The sequence below is a fragment of the Trachemys scripta genome, chromosome 9 (genome assembly GCF_013100865.1).
Source record: "Trachemys scripta elegans isolate TJP31775 chromosome 9, CAS_Tse_1.0, whole genome shotgun sequence".
NCBI classification, from domain to species: domain Eukaryota; kingdom Metazoa; phylum Chordata; order Testudines; family Emydidae; genus Trachemys; species Trachemys scripta.
In genome coordinates this window covers 39,002,775-39,029,337 of record NC_048306.1, presented here as the reverse complement: position 1 = coordinate 39,029,337, position 26,563 = coordinate 39,002,775, and the positions used below count along the sequence as shown (strand labels likewise).

At 47.4% G+C, this 26,563-nt stretch overlaps 2 protein-coding genes across 3 annotated transcripts in view; both read left to right on the top strand.

Moving 5' to 3' along the window:
- The first annotated feature begins 446 nt into the window (after positions 1 to 446).
- On the top strand, positions 447 to 24,285 carry PRPS1 (phosphoribosyl pyrophosphate synthetase 1). Of its 2 annotated transcripts, XM_034781586.1 has the most exons (8): positions 447 to 1,018; positions 6,055 to 6,254; positions 6,524 to 6,528; positions 6,691 to 6,789; positions 8,366 to 8,490; positions 13,388 to 13,561; positions 14,350 to 14,509; positions 22,404 to 24,285. In XM_034781586.1, the coding sequence occupies exons 1-8, from the start codon at positions 897 to 899 to the stop codon at positions 22,494 to 22,496; spliced, it is 978 nt and encodes a 325-aa protein (XP_034637477.1). In that variant the 5' UTR covers positions 447 to 896; the 3' UTR covers positions 22,497 to 24,285. The 2 variants fall into 2 exon arrangements, with proteins under 2 accessions (XP_034637477.1, XP_034637476.1); XM_034781585.1 differs by lacking the exon at positions 6,524 to 6,528 and having other exon boundaries at positions 883 to 1,018; positions 6,055 to 6,239.
- Positions 24,286 to 26,030: 1,745 nt separating this feature from the next.
- SLC25A53 (solute carrier family 25 member 53) overlaps positions 26,031 to 26,563 on the top strand; it is a 9,804-nt gene continuing 9,271 nt past the window's right edge. The window contains exon 1 of the mRNA XM_034782127.1: positions 26,031 to 26,065. The gene's annotated coding sequence lies outside the window, so the exon portion shown is untranslated. The remainder of the gene's footprint in view (positions 26,066 to 26,563) is intronic.

Sequence of the window (26,563 nt, the reverse complement as noted above, 5' to 3'; positions counted from 1 at the left end):
TTCAGCGACCTAGCAACGATGGCCCCAAGATCCCTTTCTTGAGGGGTGACTGGCTACAGCTAACCCAGACCCCACCAGTGTCTGTGCAGCCAAAGTTAGGCGCTCCAACGTGTATTCCTTTGTATTTATCAGCCTCTCGCCCTCTATCACGCGGGTCTCTAGTCCTTCCCCAGCCCCGGAATGCGGGTCGATGCGAGCAGGGCACCACACGCCATAAACTGCCCCACGAGGGCGGCATGACCTACCGCCCACCCCCGTCACATAGGGGCACTGCCTAGCCAGCGCCTATCCCGGCCGTTTAGGACTATGGGGAGAAGCTCCTCCCACCGCCACCTCACTGCCCAATAGCAGGCGAGGCAAGCTCTACCCTCAACCAATCCCCATCCACGCCCCCACCCCACAGGGAGCCAACACGCCTCAAACCGCAACGCTACGCAGCCGGCGGCGCTGACTTGTCTCTAACCCCGCCCGTTCAGCTGCCACGCGCCCCCGCCCCTCAGCCACTCCATTAGCAACCGGCAGTGTCGCTTCGGCTGTTGTTTAGCGCGAGAAAGGTAGGGGGTGGGAGGCTGCCCGCAGAGTAGCGCCCACCAGATCCCGGCGCGTGCTCTAGCCCCACCCACTTTTACCTTTGGCCAATTTGCCCCCTGGAAGGTCGTTTTAACTACGCCCCTTCGCGCCAGCCGACCAATAAGAGCCGGGTACGGGTGGGGGCTGGTGGTAGCCGGGGAAGTTATAAAGGGAGGTGCGGCTGGCGGGAAGGGGAAGATGGCGGAGTAGACACGCGTTGCTCTCTTGTGCTGTCCCGTCAGCACCCCCGTGGGGAGCGGCGACTGGAGCCCGGATCCCAACCCGGCCCCTCTGTGAGGTGGAGGGAGGAGGAGGAAGCCGCCGTGATGCCCAATATCAAGATCTTCAGCGGGAGCTCGCACCAAGACCTGTCCCAGAAAATCGCCGACCGCCTGGGCCTGGAGCTCGGCAAGGTGGTGACCAAGAAGTTCAGTAACCAGGAGACATGGTGAGAGGGGCCTGGGGAAGACTACAACTCCCGGCATGCCACGCCGCATACCGCTTCTGAGGGCTGCGAGGTCGCCGCGCGGGGTCTGCTGGGAATTGTATTGCTTTGCGGGGACTCCCGGTTTCGGCAAATGGAGTCCGGCCTGGCGCGAGGGAGGGGTGCTCCATTCCCCAACCCCTCTCTTACTGCTGGGGATAGGGGGCTGGGTGAGGGCCCAGCGATATTCGGAAGTTTCTGGGCTGCTGGAGTAGGAGTCCCAGTGCCTTGTGGGAGGTGAAGATGCCCTGGTAACGTGGGGAGTCTGTAGTCTTGGGACGTTTGTTCTGCTGGCTGAGAGCAAGAGGCTCCGCCGTGGCTGGCTGCATGGTCTGCTTCAAAACAACGTGTCTGGCCTTCTTCGGGCTTCCGTTCCCGGAGTGTGAGTGTTGTAGCTCACTCTGCTTGAGTCTGCTTACAGCGCTCCAGTACCTCGGCTGGTGCGGGCCAAGGCTCAGGTCAACATTCTGTTGCTTGGGAAAGCCCTGAGCACTAAGCAGTTCCCAGGGGGAAGTGAACACAGAGTGGAAACGCTGACAAGTTGCTCTTTTGAAGGACTTTGGTGTGTGGACGCTCTTGAGTCTTAACTAAGAAAGCCACAGAAGAATAGGCTTAATTTGTGGAAGTTTGACAATTGTGGAGCATCTTGTGTAATTGGAGAGCTCTTGGCTGGAGGTACAGGTGTTAGACAATGGACCCGCACTATTCACTGCTGTTCTTGCCCCTCCTGTGGCTTCCACTGAAAAACCAGAGGGGCTGATGCCATATTGTACTATAGGAGCATATTTTATCATAGACTACATACACTTACATTTACCTTTAAAGCGAGAGGGGTGTGTTAGAAATAGAGAGAGTATACTTAGATTTTCAGAAAGCTTTTGACAAGGTCCCTCACCAAAGGCTCTTAAGCACAGTAATCTGTCATAGGATAAGAGGGAAGGTCCTTTCATGGATTGGTAACTGATTAAAAGATAGGAACAAAAGGGTAAGAATAAATGGTCAGTTTTCAGACTGGAGAGAGGTAAATAATGGTGATTAAGGTATGAGGAGAGATTAATAAGACTGGGACTTTTCAGCTTGGAAAAGAGACTACTGAGGAGAGATATGATAGAGTTCTATAAAATCATGACTATGTGGAGAAAGTAAATAAGGAAGTGTTATTTACTCCTCATAACACAAGAACTAGGGGTCACCAAATGAAATCAATAGGCAGCAGGTTTAAAACAAACAAAAGGAAGTATTTTTTCACACAACACACAGTTGACGTGTGGAACTCCTTGCCACAAGATGTTGTGAAGGCCAAGACTATAACAAGGTTCAAAAAAGAACTCAAGAAGGTCATGGAGGATAGGTCCATCAATGGCTATTAGCCAGGATTGGCAGGGATGGTATTCCTAGCCTCTGTTAGCCAGAAGCTGGGTACAAGTGACAGGGGATGGATGTTCTGTTCATTCCCTCTGGAGCACCTGGCATTGGCCAATGTCGGAAGATAGGATACTAGCCTAGATGGGCCTTTGGTCTGACCCTGTATGGCCATTCTTATATGATTCCCCTGCCTGTGTACACGTACTTGAGCTTATGTGACTATGAATAGCAGTGTGTGTAGTTGCGGGGCATGGGTCATGGTAGCAGTGGTTTGTCTTAGCTGTGCCATGTACAAACCCACCTGAAATCTGGTACCCGCTTGGCATGGCTAAACTGTGGAAGAGCTCTGTGTAGCTTGAAAGCTGGTCACACTTACCAGCAGAAGTTGGTTCAATAAAAGATATGACCTCACTCACCTTCTCTCTCCCATAGGGCATCTTGATACTCTATCTGGAGGTTGTTTTGCCATGCACTAATCTGAATACTAGATATTTGTTAAGTAGTTTTTATTTTTTAATGGTGTCCTACCTCATAACTACTGTTCTGCCAAGCTTCTAGAAAAACTGTAAGCAGCACTGTAGGAGCCCCAAGACACCAGCTAAATAGCATTAAATAAATACGGCTTTTACTTCTAAGTACAGTAAAGATCTTTGTTATCAAACACTAGACTATTGACATTCAAAACTTGAAACTTAGGCTAGAGAATGATTTTCCAAATGAAAGGACCATTAGGGTGTGGCTGATACATCCAATCACACTGCAGGGCATTTTCTGAAAGCTTGATACAATTACCACTGAAAGGGTCAATGTTGATATTTAAAGCTTTATTATGATCACTTTGAGCAGCCGATGAAGGCAACTTGAGGCTTTCATCTCTCTTATGCTATAGCTTTTAGTCCCTTTGCAGACTGAGAGTTCAGGAAGCAAACTGTGAACTGCTTTCCCTGATTGCAGACAAGATAGTGAACTTCTGATTGCTGTGTTGTTGTTCCAGGATATTAGAAAGACAAGGAGGGGTGAAAGAGACAAGCTGTGAAGCTTACACAGAGCTCTTCTTCAGGTCACTGTAAGCTCAAAAGCTTGTCTTTCACCAAAAGAAGTTGGTACGATAAGATATTGCGTCATCCTCCTTGTCTCTGTAGGTAACTTTTGAGTTTAGTGTCTATGTAGATAACTAAAATATTCTGGGAATTCCCAAGCACTATGAATCTAACTTTTTCCAAATCTCTACAATCCACTGTTGTTCTTCATCCTGTATTTTTTTTTATCATTCTTAATCTTTTTTGAAAACAGCAAATGTAAGTTCAGGGAGCCATGGATCTAACATGCAGTTATAAAAGTGCATTACTTCTGAACAATATAAAATGGGCATGTCTTCACAGAACATGGATCATGTGTATTCACAGAACACAAAATTACTGTATGTGCTCATCTACTACATACTCAAACCAGAGTAAAGGGTTACCTGCAAGGATCCTGTTGTAAGGGCTTCAGAAGTAGGAGTCTTGTAAATGTTTTCCAGGCTGTATATGAGAATGGAGCGCGCACACATCAGGAAAAACAGTACATATGTTTTCATTGCATGCTTACGGGCTGTAAGTGAGAACCCAACAGGTAGGAGACTTAGCTAAAACTTGGCAAAGGTGGGTGTTTGTTCACTGAACTACAGCTTGTATCATTACACCGACTTCACAACCATGTATCAAACACTCTTATCCTTCCAGCTGACTGGTCAAGTTCTTAATGTTAGCAAATAATGCTGACTGCACAAGAATAGCACAGATGCTGTTTCCTCCCCATCAGTCACTAGGGTGTTTACCTGAAGAGATGACATTGGCTGCCTAATCAGTGCTGCTTGGGCTTTAACAAAAGAGCAGCTGATCCTGATTTTATAGCCCACAGCAACAAATATAAGAGGAGACAAGAAGTTGGGAAATGTGTGAGGGAAGAGAATGGGCGGGTTAATTCCTTTTATGAAAATCTGGGTCTACAACAAGACTGCATGTAAAATTAAACTGACCTCAGCTTGAGTCACATAATCTCTTGCAGCCACTTGCCCGTTAGTAATAACCAATGTCTCTGGCTGTAGTCCAAAGTGAAGCTGCCTCCAGAATGTAGTACAGATGAGGGAAAAGTTGCCCCATTTCTTCCTCCATGGATTCTGGGCTTTCTAGCAATTTCCAGTGTTGCTGGCTTGTCCTCTCAACTGAAACATTTTTGGAGCAATCTGTTGCTACATAAGGCCTTACACAGCACTTCCTCAGACTTCAGATTTGATATAGAAGCCACTGCCTCATCTCCTCCCCCAGCTCCAGGGGCAGGCCTCTCTGTACATGTTTCTAAAGCTGTCTGGCCATTTGCTGCTGGCACCAGGACCTCTGGCGTATATTCAGAATCCCTTCACCAGGGATTACTGTGCATTATATCCATGAAGAAATTAACCCTGAATACTTTCTCAGAACAGGATGTTGAAGGGTTCTCTGTTCAATGTCAGTAAATCACTCTTAAATGTTAGACTTATGTTGTTTTCCTGTCCGGTGGGCTCTTCTAAAAATCTGGCTCAGGGCTTGCTTTGCTGATGTGCCATCACTTTTTCCTTTTTTAAAAGAAGCCTTGTATGAGTGAAATTGTGTTCAATGGTTCCCCTGTGTGACTTGGAGGAACTTAAGCCCTCTTCATGGGGTGCAAGTATATTACATAGAGATCTAAAATAGAGGCCGTATGGTTTTTGCTTTACCAGCTGAATCGGTATATTTAATCAAAATGAGCAATGTAAAAAAAAAAATAGATTCTGCCTATTAGCAGACCTTTGATTGCCAGCAAAACATTGCCATTGTCCAGCTGTTGCTAATAAGCAGAAGGCAGGTTTGCAGGCCTGCAGCAGGGAAGGAAGTGCTGGGATGGCTTTCTCTGATTGCAGCCCTGCAAACCTGCCTGTGGGGAAGGGAAATGCAGTCTTAGATACTGGGGCTTTCTTCGGGGAGCAGGGTGTTGGGGGCCCAGGGGGCTGCACAGGACCTCCCAGCACTTCCTTCTCTGGGTGCTGCCCTCTGGCATGCCACAGCCTGGAGAGCTCTTGGAGAGGTACCATGCAGCTCCAGCATTGGGCTGCAGCTCCACTCCCTACTACTGCCCTGTCTGCAGTCTCCCCTCCCAGTCCAGCCCTAAGCCACTTACCTCCTGTGCAGTCCCTCTGCAGGCAGGTTTGTGGGGATGCAGCCCCAGAAAGAAGTGCAGGTTTTTGGGGATGCAGCTAGGGAAGGTATGTCCCAGCACTTCCCTCCCTGGCTGCAGCCTTGCAAAGTGCCATCAGGTGGAGCTTTTCTTCCAAAAAGTGTTAAGTGGCATGCTGTTGCCAATATCTGAATGCCATTAATATTAAATATTAAGGGATGGGATTTGTTCCCAGCAAAATGTTGCTATTAACTGGAAGTTATTAATACTGTATCTGGGTTGCTATTAAGCAAAATGTACTGTACTGTTACTGAGCAAATAAGCAACTGCCTTTCTGTTGGGTATTGTTGATCGGTTACTAAGTTGCATGGAAATTGCTGATGCAGGCTGCTTGCTGTTACCAAATTGTATTTGTTTTGTGCTTTTAATTTCACTTGTTTTTTATCTCCTCCTGCACCTAGTGTGGAAATAGGTGAGAGCGTGCGTGGAGAGGATGTCTACATTGTGCAGAGTGGCTGTGGTGAAATCAATGACAACCTGATGGAACTTCTCATCATGATAAATGCCTGCAAGATCGCATCAGCTAGCCGTGTCACTGCAGTCATACCATGCTTTCCTTATGCTCGCCAGGACAAAAAAAGACAAGGTAGTGCAAACAGGAGTTCCATAAAGGAATATGCCCATCTAGTCTCTAGCCAGCAGCCCATGCTTCAGAGGAAGGTGTGCAACTCTTTGGTTCACCTATTTGTGCAGAACTGCAATGTGTAAGAGAAGGGCAGGGGGAAATTATTTTAACATAGTCTATCACTTTTTCATCTTGACATTTGCCAACCTTTATCATAATCAGTGGAATTGCAGATGCTGTCTTGATTCGTATAAATGTCTATTCCTTTTGGAAACTTACCAAGCTATTTTCCTCCCTGGATGGAGTGTGGGTGTTTGTGAGAATTGGGCAGTTTTAAATAAAATTGAAGATATTTTCAGACTTTCAGGCAATGATTTATACCCCTGAGGGAGAGGCTGAAATGTATTATTTCTTTTAAACCCACAAGTGAATTTGCTGTCATCCAAATTAACATGGCTTTTTCTTGTACTAGAGTCGAGCCCCAATTTCTGCCAAGTTGGTTGCAAACATGCTGTCTGTGGCGGGTGCAGATCACATCATCACCATGGACCTACATGCTTCTCAGATTCAGGTATGAACTGAAACTTGGGAAGATAACACTTTTCAGATGTAGACAAGCAGATGATACTTCCGCCTCACAGATCTTACCTGTGGGATGGTCTAGGCCAGTAGGGCAATGGCAGACAGTGACTAGATCCTTAGTTTATGTTGCATGACACATGGTCACTTGTAAATAAGATTGCTGTTATTCTTGATTGACCAAGCAAATCAAGGCCCTACACTCAATGTGATGGTATTTCTATGTCTGGTTGGTTATAATGTAATAACTTTTGAATGCCACATCTGATAAATGCAAACATTTCAGGGAATGTTTTAGGCACCGATAGTCAGAATTTTGTTGATTTAGGTGAAAATTGAAAGACCGGAAGGGGGAAATAGGGAACACACAGAGCCCCTGGTGTCTGAGTTAGCAGAACCTGCAGCTTCAACTAGGTCTGTTGTCTGTTTGATCAAAGAAATGGTTGATGGTGCCATTACATGTTCTGTCCTAACAATACCTATCTCAGCTCTGTCCAATAGAGTTTAAATGTTGATACCCTTAGATGCTTCTTTCCAAACCAAAAAAGAGAGTTAGTGGTGGGGTAAGGTGGAGATGGAGGTGCACAGACCCCCTGGTACAGGCTGGGGGACAATGGCATGGGGAGGAGTACCGGAGAAACAGAGTCCTTGGGAGCGGCAGAGCAGGAATAGGTGGTGCACAGAGTTTCTGGCATACAGGGATTGCAGGGAGTCCCTGAAATACAGTGGGATAGAAGGGTGGCACACCAAAAACTCATGAGGAGAATAGAGATGCAAGGAGCGCCCTCCCCCCAGTATGTGCAGTGAGCTCGGTCTATAGAAGCAGTGATGTGTGACCCACTAGTTTTAATAATACATTCACCCTTGTAACTATTGCCTTTGAAGACCTGGGCGGGTGGCTCATATTTCCCTGTTTCAGCTTGCTCTATGCAGGTATTGAGTCTTAACATGAGCCCAAAAAGGGAGTGAGCAGGTAGGGTTGGTGTTTCTTGCATGTAGGAGATGGCAAAATAGGCAAGTATTCATCTATGTAGTCATCATCCACTGATAGTCCAGGATTGACTATCTTTTGGCATTTGGGCAACCTGTGACGTTTCCCTGGAAGCTTCTGCTGAGGTAGTATGAAGTTGGCTGCATCCTGAGCATGAGGCCAACCCTCAATTTAAAAAACAAACCAAGCAACTAGCTGCTATGCTAATAGATGGAGTTAATGTCCACATCAGGTCCTTGCCAGCATTGGACTGTTTTCATGTTGATCAGCAGAAGTGCATAACACAATTTAAGAGTAACAGAGGGTCGTTTTTTTGTGAACATTAGCTCACTAGCCTCTGTAACTCCCCATAGAGGCGGAAGATGGTCTCTTGCATTAGTATTCTGTGTATTCTGAAGATTACTGCACATCTATTAATGTAAGTGTAAGGAGAGCTGAATACTTACTACTACTATGAAAAGGCTGTGGCTGGAAGCCTGATTATTTTCAGGGCTTCTATTGTTTTTTGCCAGGTCTGTCTTTGGAATTTGACTGTCAGTTATGCAGAGTATATCTACTCCTGTTTGTCTTACCATAGGGTTTTTTTGATATCCCTGTGGATAACTTGTATGCAGAGCCTGCTGTACTGAAGTGGATCAAGGAGAACATTGCAGAGTGGAAGAACTGTACTATTGTTTCACCAGATGCTGGTGGAGCAAAGAGGTGAGATATTAGAAGCACCAGAACTGAGACTAGTTGACAATAGTATATCTTCACACCATTTTAATTAGTAATCTGTGTTTTTTCGTAACAGTGTAAAACTTCTGAGATCTGGAAGTATTCGCTACTCAAACCTGCTTCCCCAAAATCACAGTCAACATTCCCCTTTTGGCAGTTGGCTTGGAGTAGCCTGATATGTTATCCTAGAGAATTTACAGAAGGCAAATCTTGAAATAGGTTCCTGAAATTACTTGGAGTGGATTCCTAGAATTACCATTGCTTAGACACTTCATAGTTCATGCTTGTTCCTCAAACTGTAAAGTTGTTGCATATTCCATGTAAAAGTGGAATTGCCCATGCATGATTTTTTAGAAAGGGAGGGATTGGAAAAGTAAGTGCAGCTTTGTTTTCAGGCAGGAACTTCAAAACATCTGCTACATGATAATATAGTAGCAGATTGAGATACTGTGCTCATTAGTGCAACTCTTTGAAAATGTGATCTCTTCGCTTTGTAATGTTTTCCACAGCAACTACAAATGATAGAACGAGGATATGTCCTTAAACTAATTCTGGAATATTTCCCTAAATCATACCCAAACCTCAGTTCTTACCGCCAACATCCCATTCCACAAACTGTTTGTTAGAGAGTAATTATAAACCCAGCAGTGCGCTACTGCAGTGCAGCCAGATGTTTTGAACATCCACTTCAATTAGAACTCACAAAGTATACCAACCTCTTGCATGTAAAACTACTGATGTGGCTTGTTTCTTAGTGCCAGCATCTGGAATGCCAAAGCAACTAGCTGTAATCTGCACAAGATTTTCAGAAAAATCACATTGCATTCTGAAGTCTTGTGGCCAAGGTTTTCCTCTTCCCTGATCATTCTTCAGTGTCTTTGAAGTAGGGAGGGAAGTATCCCCATTTGGCAGATGGGGTGGCATGTGCCCACAGGCTAAAGGTTGCACGGAGTCTGACAATCTGGAGGTTATGGGCTATCCGCACCATACCCCAACTGATTAGACAAAGGTAATTTCTGTTGGGCGCCTTATATAAACATGAAAATTTGCACAAGTTTAGCTAACAGATTTAGTTAAATCATGAGAACCACTGTGGGCACAGACTCGGTTTAAACTAAGCTTACTTTGATTTCATCTAAGACAGTGTTTCTCAACCTTTTTGTGCTGGCAGCCCTCTTTGGACTTAAAAAATGGAAACCCCCCTCACCTTAAATACCATTAAGTAAATTATAAATAATACTCAATGCTGGGCATTGGGGGCTGGCAAGCAGGGCAATTCCTAAATTACATGCTTCGGCCCTGTGCAGCAGGGCTCATGCATGTAATTTAGGTTCACGGGGGCCCTGTGCAATTGTTCTTCTTGCCACATCTTAATGCCAGCCCTGCACTTGTCACCTTCCCTCCTCCCCAAACCTGTGCCCTGACCCCCCTAGTTGAGAAACACTGATCTAAGTCCATTAGGATTCTGTTTAAGTTTAACTGACATACAAGCTTCTTAAATTAAGGCCATGTATACGCTTCCACCTTCGTCAGCAAAATGTATGTTGCTCAGGGATGTGAAAAAGACACACACACACACACACACACACACCCCGAGCGACATAAATTTTACTGGCATAAGTGCTCATGTGCACAGCGCAGTGTCGGTGGGAGATGCTCTCTCACTGACATAGCTACCACCACTCGTTTAGGTGGTTTTATTATGTTGACCGGAGAGATCTCTCCCATCAGCAAAAAGCAGATATGCGAGCTATCTTAGAGTAGTGCAGCTGTGCCACTGTAAGCTTGCTAGTGTAGACATGACTTAAGAGTCAACAGGGGTTTGCACCAATTTAACTACATCAGTTTAAGATCATGCCTTTAGTTAAATTGGTGCAACTCCACATGCGGGCAAGGCTTGAGATAGCGTTTTCCAGGGAAAGCCGACTGCCTAGTATATTGATGTGAGGGGTTGATATTCAGCAGATACAGAAATGGTTGCAAACCAGACTCCAGTTTGAAGAAGATGGAAGCCCTAAACTTAAATTAGAAAATTCATTTAATCTGTTTAAAACAAACCCTGCTGTGTCCACGAGGCATGTGACACACAAGTCTGATCTGACTAAGTGACACTAAAGGCCAATTGGCCACAACAGATTTCAGACACCTAATCTATGTATAATATAAATATAATTATGTTTAGTGACACACTAGCTGTGGCATCTGTCATTCTTCTAGAATATAAACCAGTGGGTCTCAATCTTTTCCATACTATGATCCCACGTTACAAAGCTTTTGGTGTCCTTCCCATCTAGCCATAAAGGGAGGGTGGTCATAACTCCCCATATAATGAGGAGTGGGTTCCAGTTCTCTGGGAATTTTTCAAGTGCAGAAACACTTATCACCAATCCTTATGTATCCCAGGCACATTTATCTGAGCAATAAGTAAATCCTTGTTAGAACCTGGTCACAATGTTTCATGCTGCCAGGATCAGTAGTAACCAGAGGATAGTTTGGGTAACTGAAGTTCTCAGCAGGGAGCCTGGGTTTGGGGGACTACAGGGTCTGCAACTTGACCTTCTGGAGGAAAGGGGAGTGAAACTGATTCATCTTGGGAAGATGTAGAAGTCGTGGGCTCCAGGTTGCCCATAGCCCGTTCTGCAAACATTTGCTTGAGTTAGAAATTGGTTTACTTAAAGTGTAAAGCTTTTACATTGAGATGCCTAGATAGCGTAGTGATAGGCACATTATAAATGCCTTGATGGCTAGAACTAAATTACATAATTGAAAAAAGAACAAGTAGCCGTTACTCACACCTTGTCAGCTGTTTGAAATGGGCCATCCTGATTATCACTACAAAAGTTTTTTTTCTCCTGCTAATAATAGCCCACCTTAATTGATTAGTCTCCTTAGAGTTGGTATGGCAACACCCATTTTTTCGTGGGTGTGTGTGTGTGTGTGTGTGTGTGTGTGTGTGTGTGTGTGTGTATATATATATATATAAAAAATGTGTGTGTGAAAATACAGTAGGAAGATTTTTTATATATATAAAAAATCTTCCTATTGTATTTTCCACTGCATGCATCCGATGAAGTGGGTTTTGGCCTACGAAAGCTTATGCCCAAATAAATTTTAGTCTTGAAGGTGCCACAAGGACTCCTCGTTCTTTTGGCTGATACAGACTAACACGGCTACCACTCTGAAACCTGTTACATAATTGAGTTACCTTGGGTCTAATCAGAGTTGACTTCATTAATCTCCCTTAAGTGCTCTATTGTTACATAACCCTGAGTAATGACTGGCGTCCACTTGCAATGTCCAGAGAGAACTGGCTATATTTAACATAAAACTAACACTGAGACTGTCTTCACTGACAAGACCGAGAAGTTCGGTGGCACCTTAAAGACTAACAGATTTATTTGGGCATAAGCTTTATTTTTACAGTGGGATAACTAATGGAGTTCAGCTATCCTGTTATAAAAACATAGTGGAAATAAGGCAGTTCAGTTTTACTGCCAGGTAAACCAAACGAGGTCAGTCACAGGTGTGGTGGGGGTGGGATAGTGTATAGTGCTGATCTTGCCTAGCTATCTCATGGTGAACACTATAACTGCCTTGTTTTCACATAGGATTCTACAGCAAGATAAATATTGTGTTTTGTTATAAATCCTTTTACGGTGAAGAAAAAGCCTGAATGTCATTTAGAAATGTACAACTGTTTTGGAAAGGCAATCCAACAATTAGCTGTTACTTTCTGACCTAAAGTTACCTGGTGTTCTCCTTTCATTCCTTTCTTCTCTCTTTCCAGTTGTCTTTTTTTTTTTAAGCTCCTCCCCCAGTAGACTGGAGCAGTTATGAATTTAGTGGTTGGAGGGTTGTTGTAGCTGCTAGTATGCTTTCTCATTAGACTTTGGCCTACATTTATTTGTGGATTCATAACCTGGAGTGTGGTAGCTCTTGGTATTTGGCGAGAAATAGTGACATTTCAGGTGTGACTTCAAGAATATATGTCCTAGTAACCATGTGCTTGACCATGCTCCTGTGCAGAACTCCAGGTAACTTTATGCCATGCAGAATTAACCACTTCACAACTGTTTGATGTGCAAATCAAAGGGGGAATTAAATCTTCAGCAGTCAGTTGCAGTGAGATGACATTGAAATCCTTGTTGTTAAGCACCAAGTACTGAGGAGAGATTCCATGTCTTCTCTGTTATATCTTCTGCTTTTATCGGTTGGTCTTGGTTTTGGTTTTTTTTCTACAGGGCAGCAAATTAGCTACATACTGGGTATCTCTATGCTAGCTTTTTCCTTTTAATTTCCCACTTTTGCTACCACTAGTGAAATTATGCCTGTTAGCAACTGGAAACGTGTAGGGAAAAAAATCTAGTGTGGATGGGGCCAGTATGGTCATCAAATAGATTCACTTTCTTTAAATAACATAAAAAGCTCTTTTGGGAAATAAACTGAAAGTGATTCCCCTTGGGTGCTGAAACTTTAGAGGTTTATCAGCAAAACACACTATTTAAATAAGCTCTTGACAGACCCAAAAAATGCAAATTTTTAATTTGCACTGATCAAAATCAAAGCATTCCTGAAGACTCCATCACCTTAATCTAGCTGCTGCAGCTAGGGGACAGCAGATCAGAGGCTTCAGGGTAATTGATCTTGAAAGTAGCTCCACCTTCATACAGGTTTAAAGGCAACTATATATTCAAAATAGGAGGCAGAGGGGACATCTTCTCTGGATTTGTCAAGAACAGCAATATAATGGAAGCTGTGACCATTTGCTGTCCATTCAGTCTCAATTTATGTAGTCTTGGAGCAGTTTTTCCCTTCTCCTGCCAAAGCTTCCTCCATGAGGAGCATAAGCACAATCTGGAAACCTCGCGCGCTCTTTCCACAGAGTGACGTCCATTGCAGATCGGCTGAATGTGGACTTTGCCCTCATTCACAAGGAGCGAAAGAAGGCTAATGAGGTGGATCGCATGGTGCTGGTGGGTGATGTGAAGGACAGAGTGGCCATTCTGGTAGATGACATGGCAGACACCTGTGGCACCATCTGCCATGCAGCGGACAAGTGAGTGAGGAGGTTAGGTGTAAACTGCACATGATATAAACTTGTTCTTGCCTATATCGCTACATTGCAAATAACTATTAACTTGTAATGGAGTTGTGCCTGATGATGATGGGTTTGGGGTCTTGGACTGTGAGTCAAATAAGTGTTAGTAAACAGTGAGTACAACTCTCTCCTCACTAGCCCAGTTTTCAGGGTTACATACAGATTTGCACTGGTTTAAAAAGGCACCTTTAATGGCACAAATTTGTGTAAAAAAGGCTTCTGTCTTCTGACTGTCATTTCATTAGTTCTGCAGTCACTCTAGACCCTGAATTTCTAATGTAAAAATCCTGGCAAAAATCTTAAAAACCTTCCAAATCAATTTTATAGGTTGTAAAGAAGCAGATCTGTACAAGAGCCTCATGTTCTGCACAGGTACCTTTTGTGTTTGCCATGCCACTGGCAGTCTAAATACTGCATGTAGAAGTACTTCTTATCAAGGCTGTAGATCTGGTCTTAAAGCCCAAGTCTGAAGACCAAGTTCTTCAAATACGCAGGTTGCTTACGTAAAAGCACCCTGGGATATACTTGTTTCGTAAAACTGCTTCAACCTATGTGGGTCACCTAATGCCCCAGCTTGGCATCTCCCTTGATCTGAGACTGCACCCTCCAACCAAATCATTAACTGTATGGGAAACATCAAGTAATAGCCCCTTCCCATATATTGTGGGGACCCAACCCCCATTCTTCTCCCACTGCTCACCTTACAAAACTTGCCTTTTGACCCTGTCATATTTGTTCCCTTCTAGGCTTGTATCAGCTGGAGCCACCAAAGTTTATGCCATCCTAACTCATGGGATTTTTTCCGGGCCAGCCATTTCCCGGATAAACAATGCCTGCTTCGAGGCAGTTGTAGTCACAAACACAATACCGCAGGAGGACAAGATGAAGCACTGCTCCAAAATCCAGGTGAGGAGCTACTTTGCTTTTGAGCTTGAGGGGGTTAGGGAGTAGATGGTAGCGTAGGTTGTCTGCTTGCTTTCCTGTTTGGGAAGAAGTATTTGGTGCAAATCGTCAGTCCTCTTAAAAGTGACCTGCAAAGCCAAAGGGCCAAATTCATTTTTCCCTTCTCTAGAACATAGAGAAGCCTGAAAGGTCATTTGAAAAGCTTTTCTGCTTTCTGTTTTAGAAACAGATCTTGCCTAACCTGTTTCTCCTGAAATCAGAGAAGTTACTAGGTTTGTGGCATGAGATACAAAGCAAGTGAAAACAGATTGAGGGGAATCTAATTTTTAGGTAGGCCATAAACCAGTTGGAAGAGAGGATCTTAAAGATTCTAACACCCTGCCTTGCCCCTTCCTTTAAACACAGAATTCCTGATCCACTTGTGTGCATCCTGCAAAGGAGACACCCGGCAAAACAGGGATGATGGGACTTTCTATTCCTGGTACTTGAAAAGGAAAAGTCTTGAAAAGCCTTTCAGATGGAAAAGGGTGCACACCCATTTTTTTTCTCCTCTTGGGTCCCTTTTATCATTTCTTAGCATTTACAGAATTTAATGATCAAAGCATTTACAAACATTAATTAAAACAGATGGAATAGAATGCTGGCAAATGTATTGTATTGTGTATCCTGCAGCATGTCTTACTGATACGCAGTAGGAGTAGTCAGGGTGACCCACAACAGGCCCATGAAGCAAAGACAAAGTGCTTTGAGGATTACACAGATAGTAAAAGGTTCTGGAGAATGCAGACACCAACCAATTATTCTTCTTCGAGTGATTGTTCACGTCCATTACACATTAGGTGTACGCGCGCCGCGTGCACGGACGTCGGAAACCTTTTCCCTTAGCGGCTCCCGTCGGGCCGGCAGGGCCCCCTCCCTCCCGCCAGAGCGGCGCCCCGCTCCAGGGTATATATGTCCCTGCCGACCCGACCCCTCCAGTTCCTTCTTACCGTCCGTGGCGGCGTTGGAACAACTGTCTCTCGTCTGAGTGTGTCCCTTAGCATAGTCATTAGTGTTATTTAGCAAACAGTTATCAGTTAATTAGTAGTAGTGTTGAGCTTAGTAGTTAACAGCTCATTAGGTACTTAAAGTTCCTGCTGTGGTTGCTTGGTCAACCCCGGCACCGGCCCTGGGTGGCGGGGCATGCCGCACGCCCAAGGCTTGTGCCACGTGCCGCAAGCCTATGCCATTGAGCGACCCCCACGACTCGTGTCTCTGCTGCCTGGGGGAAGCTCACCAGAAAGAGCGCTGCAAGATCTGCAAGGCCTTTAAGCCCAGAACTAAGAAAGAAAGAGACTTTCGCCTCAAGCAGCTGCTCATGGAGACAGCGTTGCAGCCCTCCACTTCGGCGGCACCGTCTGCCTCAGTGCAGAGCGCCCCGGCGCCGGCGGGTCACTTGAAGCCCACGGCACCGACCCAACGGGGGCATGTACGACACCGGTCGTCTTCGCCGGCAAAATCGAAAGGCCAACCCAAGGCCCGAGGACGCTCCCCGCATAAGAGGGCGGCGCCGGTGAAGACCTCGAGTGCGCCTAAGGCCGGCACGGCCCCGGCACAGACCCTGGTAGTGGCTCCGGCGCCGAAAGGCCCGTCGAGCCCCGGGATAGGCGCGTTGAGTGAGGATGATGGGCTGGAGGAGCTCTTGGAACAGCCCTCCACTCCGGACACATTTGAGGCAGCAAAGGACCTCATTGCATTGTCCGTTGAGGCCCTTCCACGAACTGAGGACGCTCCGCCGAAGCTGCCACACAGAGGCAAGCCGGCAATGGTGCGCCCATCACGGTCGCCATCTTGGCACCGTTCAAGGCACCGGTCCCGGTCGAGCTCCGCCTCGGCGGACTCCCGGTTGCCCTCGGCGCAGAAAGCGCCGCAGCAGTCGGGCTTCAGCAAGCGGTCGGCACCGACTCAGCAGCCAAGCACGAGTCGGCACCGGGATGCGTCGGCGGTACGTTCCCCGAGACCGACCAGCCGTAGTCGTTCCCGGTCCCGTGATCACCGGTACTGATCCAGGTCCAGGTCGGCGAGACGCTGCTCCAGGTCCTGGTCGCGGAGGCGCTGCTCCCCAAACCCGGACCGGCACCGTTCTACGGCTCCGCCGTGGCCTTCCAGATCACCGTCCGTGGTGTCGGAGACGGACTCGGGCCAGTACGGCGGGTATGCCCATAGGGCGCAGGCTAGCAGGGACTACGAAGCCTGTGGCCATCCCCAGTGGGGCCAACCGAGCCAATGGCCGTTCTGGACACCCTGGGCCTACCACCAGCAAGGGCCCCCATCTAGGACCTTGAGATCCGGGCCATCAGGGTACCGATTCCGCGGTACCGTCCGCCTTCTCATAAGGAGGCAACGGTCTCTAGACCGCAGGAGCGGGAGGGAGTGGACTCGGCACCGAGCATGGTACCGTCCCAGTCCCACACCGTGGGTCAGGTCCCAGAGGAGCAACCGGTCGATGCCGGGTTGCAGGAAGATGAGGATGGGCAGAAGGCCCCAACCTCTTCCTCCTTGCCGGACGAGGCAGTAGCGGGCACGACAGTGTCTGGCACTCCCCCGATTGATCATCGGGCGCACCAAGACCTGCTTTGCCGGGTAGCCCTCAATCTGGGTTTGCAAGCGGAGGAGACTGTAGAACAGGAGGACCCCATGGTCGATATCCTGAGCCCGGAGGGGCCCTCCAGAGTCGCTCTCCCGATTATACAGACAGCCCAGTCCAACTATAAGACGGTGTGGCAAACGCCGGCCTCCAGTGCACCAACTGCAAGAGGTGTGGAGAGGAAATACTTCGCCCCATCTAGAGGGTTTGACTTCCTCTTTTTGCACCCGTCTCCTTGTTCGCTGGTGGTCTCGGCGGTCAACGAGTGAGAGCGTCATGGCCAGCAAGCCCCTGCGCCCAAGGGCAAGGAGGCAAAACGATTAGACTTGTTCGGAAGGAAAGTCTATTCATCTGGGGGCCTTCAGCTGAGGATCGCTAATCAGCAGGCGATTCTAAATAGGCACAATTTTAATTCTTGGGCATCAGTCTCCAAGTTTAAGGACTCCCTACCACCGGACGCACATCCTGAGTTCACGGTCCTGGTGGACGAGGGGATGGCGGTGGCCAAGACCTCATTGCAGGCCTCCCTCGACTCAACCGACGCAGCGGCTAGAACAGTCGCGTCAGGGGTAGTGATGAGGCGTTCGGCATGGTTACAGGCTTCAGGCCTTCCGCCAGAGGTGCAGACCACTCTGCAGGACCTCCCGTTTGAAGTTTCGGGCTTGTTCTCCGACCAAACGGACGCCAGGCTACATGGCCTTAAGGACTCGCGAGCAACCCTAAAGTCATTAGGTATGCATACCCCGGTGACATAGCGCAAGCCCTTTAAACCTCAGCCACCACAGAGGCAGTACCACCCTCGCCCTCGGCACGAACCGTACCGCCGTCGTGGCAGGGATAACAGGCAGAGACGCAACAATACGCCTAACCAGGGCCAAGGTCACGGCCAGGGCAAGCCGCAGCCAGGGAACAAACCAGGCTTTTGAAGCTACGCTCGAGGACAGCGTACCACATTCCATACCGGATCCTCCTCCAAGTTTCAAGGACCACCTGTCCCATTTCTACCGGGCATGGTTGCGCATAACATCGGACCGCTGGGTCCTGCGCACAGTGAAGGCGGGCTATACCCTCCAGTTTTCCTCGCCCCCTCCCTGCCATCCCCCTTCCCCGTCCCTCTTCAGGGACCCCTCTCACGAGCAACTTTTCATGCAGGAGGTACAGACCCTTCTCGCAGTAGGAGCAGTGGAAGAGGTCCCACCGGACCTAAGGGGAAAAGGATTCTACTCCAGATACTTCCTGATTTCCAAGGCAAAAGGGGGCCTCCGTCCTATCTTGGACCTGCGCGACCTAAACAAGTTTCTGGTCAGAACGCGCTTCCGTATGGTCTCCCTTGGAACTATTATCCCATCCCTGGATCCGGGGGATTGGTACGCTGCCCTCGATATGAAAGATGCCTACTTTCACATCGCCATCAATCCGGCCCACAGGCGGTTCCTGCGCTTCACCATCAACCAGCGCCATTTCCAATTTGCGGTCCTGCCTTTTGGCCTGGCATCAGCACCACGAGTATTCACGAAATGCATGTCCGTGGTGGCAGCCTTCCTTCGGAAGAGAAGGATGCGCGTGTTCCCGTACTTGGACGACTAGCTCCTCACGGGCAGGTCGGAGGCCGAGGTCCGATCTCACGTGACGCTGGCCTTGCAGATGTTCGACAGGCTCGGCCTCCTGGTCAACGTGCCCAAGTCCACGTTAGTTCCCACACAGAGACTGGACTTCATAGGTGCAGTCCTGGACTCGGTGACCGCACGGGCAAGCCTCCCAGAGTCTCGATTCCTGACAATTCAGAGGGCCGCAAGCTCAGTCCAAAAATTCCCCACGACAACGGCAAGGTGTTGCATGCAGCTCCTGGGACACATGGCAGCCTGCACACATGTAGTCAGACATGCCCGCCTAAGGCTCTGGCCTTTGCAGTTGTGGTTTGCCCAAACGTACCGCCCCAACAGAGACCCCTTGGATCTAGTGGTGACGATCCCGGATCGGATGTTGGGCTCGCTCCGCTGGTGGCTCGATCAACAGCAGGTCTGCGAAGGGATCCCCTTCGCTGCCCCACAGCCCACTCTGACGTTAGTAACAGATGCATCGGACCTGGGTTGGGGGGCGCATCTGGGGGAACTGCGGACCCAAGGGTTGTGGTCCAGAGAAGACAAGCTGCTTCACATCAATCTAAAGGAGCTAAGAGCGGTTTGCCTCGCCTGTCAGACCTTCCACGCCACCATAGAAGGTCACAGCGTGGCAGTCCTGACGGACAACACTACCGCCATGTTCTATATAAACAAGCAGGGCGGGTCCCGGTCCTCTCCCCTCTGTCACGAGGCACTCCAATTATGGGACTTTTGTATAGCCCATGCGATCCATCTCATTGCAACGTATCTCCCGGGGATCCAAAATGGCTTAGCGGACCGCCTCAGCCGATCCTACCGAATGCACGAATGGGCGTTGAGGCGAGACGTCCTGCATTCAATCTTCCGGAGGTGAGGCTTTCCCCGGGTGGATCTTTTCGCCACCAAGGACAACAGTCAATGCCCTCAGTTCTGCTCATTTCAGAACCTCAGCCCGGGATCATTGGCAGATACCTTCACGATTCCGTGGGGAGGGAGCCTGAGGTATGCCTTCCCTCCGTTCCCGCTCATACACAAGGTCCTCCTCAAGACCCGCAGGGACAGGGCGACAATTATACTCATCGCCCCGGCCTGGCCACGCCAGCATTGGTTCATGACCCTGCTGGAATTGTCCATAGCCGACCCGATCACCCTCCCCCTCCATCGCGACCTAGTCACACAAGACAGGGGTCGCCTGCTCCACCCGAACCTGTCATCGCTACATCTCACGGCGTGGTATCTCTCTGGCTGAACGATGCGGAACACAGGTGCTCTCACCAGGTTCAACAAATCCTCCTTAGTAGTAGGAAGCCCTCCACAAGAGCAACCTACCTGGCCAAATGGAAAAGGTTCTCCCACTGGTGCGAGCCTCAGCACATACAGCCTTTACAGGTCTCAGTTCCGTCGATCCTGGACTACTTACTGCACCTCAAGCATCAGGGGCTTGCGCCCGCCTCGATTAGAGTGCATTTAGCCGCCATTTTGGCTTTCCATCCGGGAGAGTTGGGAGTGTGTGTTCTCCAACCCCACAGTGGCCCGATTCCTCAAGGGGCTAGAGAAGGTGTTTCCCTACTCGCGCCCGCCTGTCCCTGCGTGGAGTCTGAACCTAGTCCTAACTAAGCTCATGGGACCCCCCTTTGAACCCCTAGCCACTTGCTCCCTCATGCACCTCTCGTGGAAGGTGGCGTTTCTCGTGGCCATCACATCGGCCAGGAGGGTATCGGAATTGAGGGCCCTCACTTCAGAACCCCCTTATACAGTTTTTCATAAGGATAAGGTGCAACTGAAGCCGCACCCCAAATTCCTCCCGAAAGTGGTATCACAGTTTCACATGGGACAGGACATTTGTCTACTGGTGTTCTTCCCTAAACCCCATACGGACCCTCATCACCGCAGCCTACATACCCTTGATATTCGAAGGGCATTGGCGTTCTACCTGGAACGGACCAGGTCGTTCCGCAGAACACCTCAGCTGTTCATTGCCATTGCGGAACGTATGAAAGGCTTGCCTATCTCGACACAGCGCTTGTTGGCGTGGATTGTGCATTGTATACGCACATGTTATGAGCTCGCCAATGTTCCGGCCCCAGAGATCCGGGCCCACTCGACTAGGGCCCAAGCGTCTTCAACGGCCTTCTTGGCGCAGGTCCCTATCCAGGAGATCTGTAAAGCGGCCACTTGGTCGTCCATGCATACGTTCACAGCCCACTACACGATCCACCATCAGACCAGAGAGGACGCGATGGTTGGACGGGCTGTGCTACAGTCAGTTGTACCTTGACTCCTACCCACCTCCAATGGTAAGCTTGGGAATCACCTAATGTGTAATGGACGTGAACAATCACTCGAAGAAAGAACGGTTACTTACCTTCTGTAACTGTTGTTCTTCGAGATGTGGTGTTCACGTCCATTACGCTTCCCACCCTCCTTCCCCTCTGTCGGAGTCTCCGGCAAGAAGGAACCGGAGGGGTCGGGTCGGCAGGGATATATATACCCTGGAGCGGGGCGCCGCTCTGGCGGGAGGGAGGGGGCCCTGCCAGCCCGACAGGAGCCGCTAAGGGAAAAAGTTTCCGACGTCCGTGCACGCGGCGCACGTACACCTAATGTGTAATGGACGTGAACAACACATCTCGAAGAACAACAGTTACAGAAGGTAAGTAACCGTTCTATCCAGTGCCCCTGTGTGGTGGGTATTAACTCCTTTTTATTGACGAGGAATTGAGGCATTGTTTTTGCCCCAAGCTTATATGATAAGTTTGTGGCAGAGGTCAGTACTTCTAACTCTTTGCCCTGCTGTGAACACTAGCAAACACCACTGCACTGCGATTATATTGACAAGCAAGCTTAAGGCATTTTCAAAAGCTCCTTAGAATTTTAAAAATCTATTTAGCTCCTGTCTCACTTTCAAATCACTGTCAGTGGGGCAGTCTGAATGTTCAGTTGCTTAATTTAACATTTTCTAGGTGGCCTGTGGTGGAACATTTACCAAAATAGCTATCCAGCATAGTTATGCCAGGATAGTTATTTCAGTATAAGCCCCCATGTAGACTTAATCTGGAATGAGAGCATCCAGACGCGGAGTTATTCTGGAGTAACTATTTTGGTAAATTTCCAAGTATAAACTAGCCCTAAACTGTGGAATTCATTGCCACATGAAGTTGAGGTCAAGAATGTAAAATTTGAGTATCTGGAGTTGTCATAATAAATGCTAACATATTTTAAGCCTCATTCTTCAGGGTTTAAGTCAATCTCTAACTATTGGACAGCAGGATGAGATCTAGTGAGAGGGGAGATTACCCCACATCTTCCTATGGCAGGGTTCTTAGACCTTACTCTGAAGCATCTGGTACTGTCGTTGTCAGATAGGACACTAGTCTAAATGGACCTCAAGTCTGATTCCATCTGGCAATTCCTATCCCACTCTTAGAAAAGGCAGAATGGAACAATTTGCAGCAGTACCTTCAGAGTGATATGAAATGTGGTATCCTGTCATGCCTGCTTGTTTAGAGATTTTGTTGTTTTCCCTGTATCTGACAGTCTGCTACAGATCTGCTTATGGTTATCTTTGTAATGGTGGGGCTTGTGCCTTGAAGATTCCTCATGGCTTCCCAGCCACGCTAAGGCCTTGCATAGTCTTCCACCAGGTAACTGATACTTTTTTTTCCCCCTACAGGTTATTGACATCTCAATGATCCTTGCAGAGGCCATCAGGAGGACTCATAATGGGGAATCTGTCTCCTACCTATTCAGCCATGTCCCCTTATAACGGATGCTGGCTGCTGCTTGTGTGGCTTTTTTTAAAACCAAAAGTTGTTCAGCTAATTATAAAGTTCATTAGAAGACTCTGCTTGTTCCAGTGCAGCTCTCCACAGCTCCTCCTCTGCACACATCAGGCTCAGTTCTGGGAGGGGGTGGGGTGGAGAGCACACATCTGTAATGCTCAGGCTCCTGCCAGTAGCATCCCACTGTGATCTCCTCAATAGTTTAAGCTTCCAGTAGTATTGAGTCAGCACTGCAGATCCCTGGAGAGCAGAATTGACATGGCCAATTGCCACAACCTTTTTTTGGAGGGGAAGTTTTGTCTATGGGGAGGTTAGACTACTTTGCATGCACGCCTGGATTTTTTTGTATGGGAAGTAGAACTCCTAAGGACATGCTGGCCTGAAACTACAGCAAGAGTTCAAGGGATTGCTGACCCACATCACTTATTCTGTACCTGACAGAAGCCCTTAACAAGGTGGTATAAGGAAGTCTTGTATGTTGACCAAGTTTCTGACAAGAAGTGAGGCGCTACAGGGTGGGTCAGCAGTTTCCTCTTCCGGAAGGAGATCAAGGATCTGTCACCTGCTGCCTGGAGTGTACTGTGTTAAACCCCTGAATTCAGATTGTTCTACTGAAGAAACTTGTTGCCCTCTAGTTTTCCCCTCCTTTGCCAGTCCATTAGTGAGTCTAGCCTCCCTGACCTGTATGTTCCTTGGACATGTATCTGCGGGGTAGATCAAATGGGCTGATATGTTACTTCCTATTAGAAGTTTTATTTCTGTGCATTTTAGCCCCTTCTCTCATGAAGTTTCTGATGTATTTTGTTCTGGTTGCAGTATTTGCACCCCACCTTTACTCTTTGCCATGGCAATACCAGAATCGGCCATCTCTACAAAATCCTCTTCCCTCCTCAAGGAATCTTGGGAATGTTAATGGAGGAAGAGGTAGGCTGCAGGACTTTGGAGGCCTTAGGAAGTGCTAAGGATGGCTGAGTCAGCCAGCTGTTCTTCATGTAAGGTGCTCAGTGATAGTAGGTCAGGCGAGACTTGTTCCCTCTGCAGCTTTTATTGACGTTTTCTCAATGTCACACTTAACTCCAGGCAGTAACTTTCCTAAAGTAGGAAGAGAAGAAACAATCAAGCCTAGAGCTGTCTCCAATGCTCCTGCCTGTAGAATAGGCATCATCCAAAACTTGAATGCATGGTAGTTGCACCATCCCACAATAAGCGGTTAAACCAGTCTCTCCTGGACTCTTACGAGGTAGCAAACCAAGCTGGTTCTTGTATGCATTTTGCTTTTATAAACAGTCTTGTCTAACTTTGGAGATAGGGAAGGGAGTTATTTGGAGTCACTTGTATCTACAGCCAGTATCAGGTGGGAGATAAGTGTAGCTGGAAAAAGCTGGCTGTCTAGATTTGGAGTGGTTCTTTTAGTTGTTAGGTATTGTGCCTTTTTTTAAGTAAGATTTCCCCCTCTCCCTCCCTAGAATTTTTGTCTTGCAGTAACTTAAAACCCTACACTGTAAGGGGGGGAGGGGAGGGTTATATGAGAAGTTGGTGTTTGTCTAGAAAGTGTGTATGTTTGCTTCTTTGCTTTGCTTCCTGCATTGAGCTCAATTGAGGGGTCCATCCAGGACTTCTGCCTCCTACTTCAAAGCTCCTGCTGGTTCACTGCCAATACATTGTGATCAAAAGCCAAGAGCAAGGACATCAAAGCAGTGTGAGGATTTTCAGCAGCATTTGTGTTTAAACTAAAACCTCAATGAAGGAATTAAACTTTTGTTTAAAAAAAAATTACATAGACTTTTTTTTGTAATTTGTAAATGCTTTTAAAACACGTATGGCGCTATTGAGCCTCTGTATGTTCTGTTATTGAGAGCTTGAGCATCCATAGGTTGGTGAAGGACAGAAGAACTTTCAGTTCCTTTGTAGTAGCAATATACCACTTGTGTGGAAGAAATATTAGAGCCCAGGTACCTTTGCTAGAGGATGCATTAGTTTCATATCAGATACATCTGATCTTAGCCAATTCAGTAAACATGGTAGCTCAGCTAGTTAGGTTCTCGGTGCTAAATGCAGTTTCTGTTCTACTTATACAGTTCCCATCATCGTATCTTGAGCACCTGTTCTGTCTTAAATACCACTCAGATATATTAATGACATTAATGGGATTAAAATAACCGTGAATTTGAAATTGTTCAGTAGCCCCTTTTAAGATTTTGTTTCACAGGTTTCTTTGGAAAGAGATGAGGGTACAGGTAAGTTGCATGACTGTCAAGTAGTGACATTAAGAACCTTTCTTTAGTGCACAAGACACTGATTCACATGAAAACTATTATGGGGGGAGTTGGGAGAATCCAAAAGCTACTTGAAATGTACTGCCTGCCCCTCCATTGCTAGCAGGCACACCAATTCTGCTTTGGACAAGTCTCATTGTGCATAGGTAGAACTTAGTGATTTAGCAGCACTGTAAAGCACCACTTGAAAGAGAGGTATTGGTTAAAAATAGGGCTGTCAAGCGATTACAAACACAGTAGCTCCTCACTTAAAGTTGTCCCGGTTAATGTTTCGTTGTTACGTTGCTGATCAATTGGGGAACATACTCATTTAAAGTTGCGCAATGCTCCCTTCTAATGTCGTTTGGCAGCCACCTGCTTTGTCCACTGCTTGCAGGAAGAGCAGCCTGTTGCAGCTAGCTGGTGGGGGGCTTGGAACCAGGGTGGACCAGCAGCCCCCCTATCGGCTCCCTGCTACTCTAAGTTCCCTGTACAGCAGCTGCCCAGCAGGCTATCAATTGCTGGCAGTTCAGCTGTCTCTCCCCCCACTGCCATGTGCTGTTCCTGCCGTCTGCCTTGGAGCTGCTCCCTGAGACTCCTGCTTGCTGTACGGGGGGAGGAGAGGAAAGGAAGAGGGTGCATGTTAGGGTGTCCCCCTGCTCCTGCACCCCGCTTACCCCATCTTCCATAGAGCATGGGGGACACACAACAGGGCTCAGGATGGAGGGAGCTTGCTGGCAGCAGCTGTGGTCTCAGCAAGCTGATCTAATTAACAAGGCAGTATACTTAAGAGCGGGGTCAGCATACTTAAAGGGGAAATGCGCATCTCTCTCTCTCTTACATTTGGTGTGTGTCTCTGTCTCCGATGCTCTCTCCCCTCCCTCCATTCCTGTTGCCTTGTAGAGTGTGAGAGTTAACCCTTGAGGGCTCAGCCAATTGCTAGTTCATCATTTAGCAGTAAGGCATCCCCTGGGAAATATCCCACCTTCTGACTCCACCACCTCAACCAATCTTCACAATCATCATCACTGTGTACCAGTATTAAATTGTTTAAAACTTCGTGTGTGTGTGTGGATTTGCTTAACATCGTTTTGCTTAGTCGCATTTTTCAGGAACATAACTACAACGTTAAGTGAGGAGATACTGTACTGCAATTAATCACAGTTTGAAACTGTTTCACTGTTAAATACCATTTTAAATATTTCTGGATGTTTTCTATATTTTCAAATATAGGCTGGAGGTTCTGGGCTTCAGCCCCCCTCTGGACACGGGGCTTCTGCCTCCCTCCCTGCCCAGAGGTATGCTACGTTAAAATATTGATTTTGTTTTCAGTTAATCGCGGGTGTTAACTGATTAATTGACAGCCCTAGTTAAAACTATAGTGCGTGATATTGCTTGGATGGGTGTGGGCCTCCACTGGATAAAAAAGCACCATACATCAGAGACCTATAGCGAGAGCAACTAGATGTGATTGGTAAGATTCCCAATTGCTTCGTGGGGTTTCCCTGTTCAAAAGCAAAAGATAATAGATACCAATTCTATAAGGATATTCTTGTTGCCATACCTTTAAGGGAAACAGCTGCTTCTGGGTGACTAGACTCAGATGATGTGATCTTAAAATGAATTTAAGAGGTGCAGATGTCTTGATATAGATTTGCATGTCCATGATTCTTATAGGTTTCAGAGTAGCAGCTGTGTTAGTCTGTATCCGCAAAAAGAACAGGAGTACTTGTGGCACCTTAGAGACTAACAAATTTATTAGAGCATAAGCTTTCGTGGACTAGAGCCCACTTCTT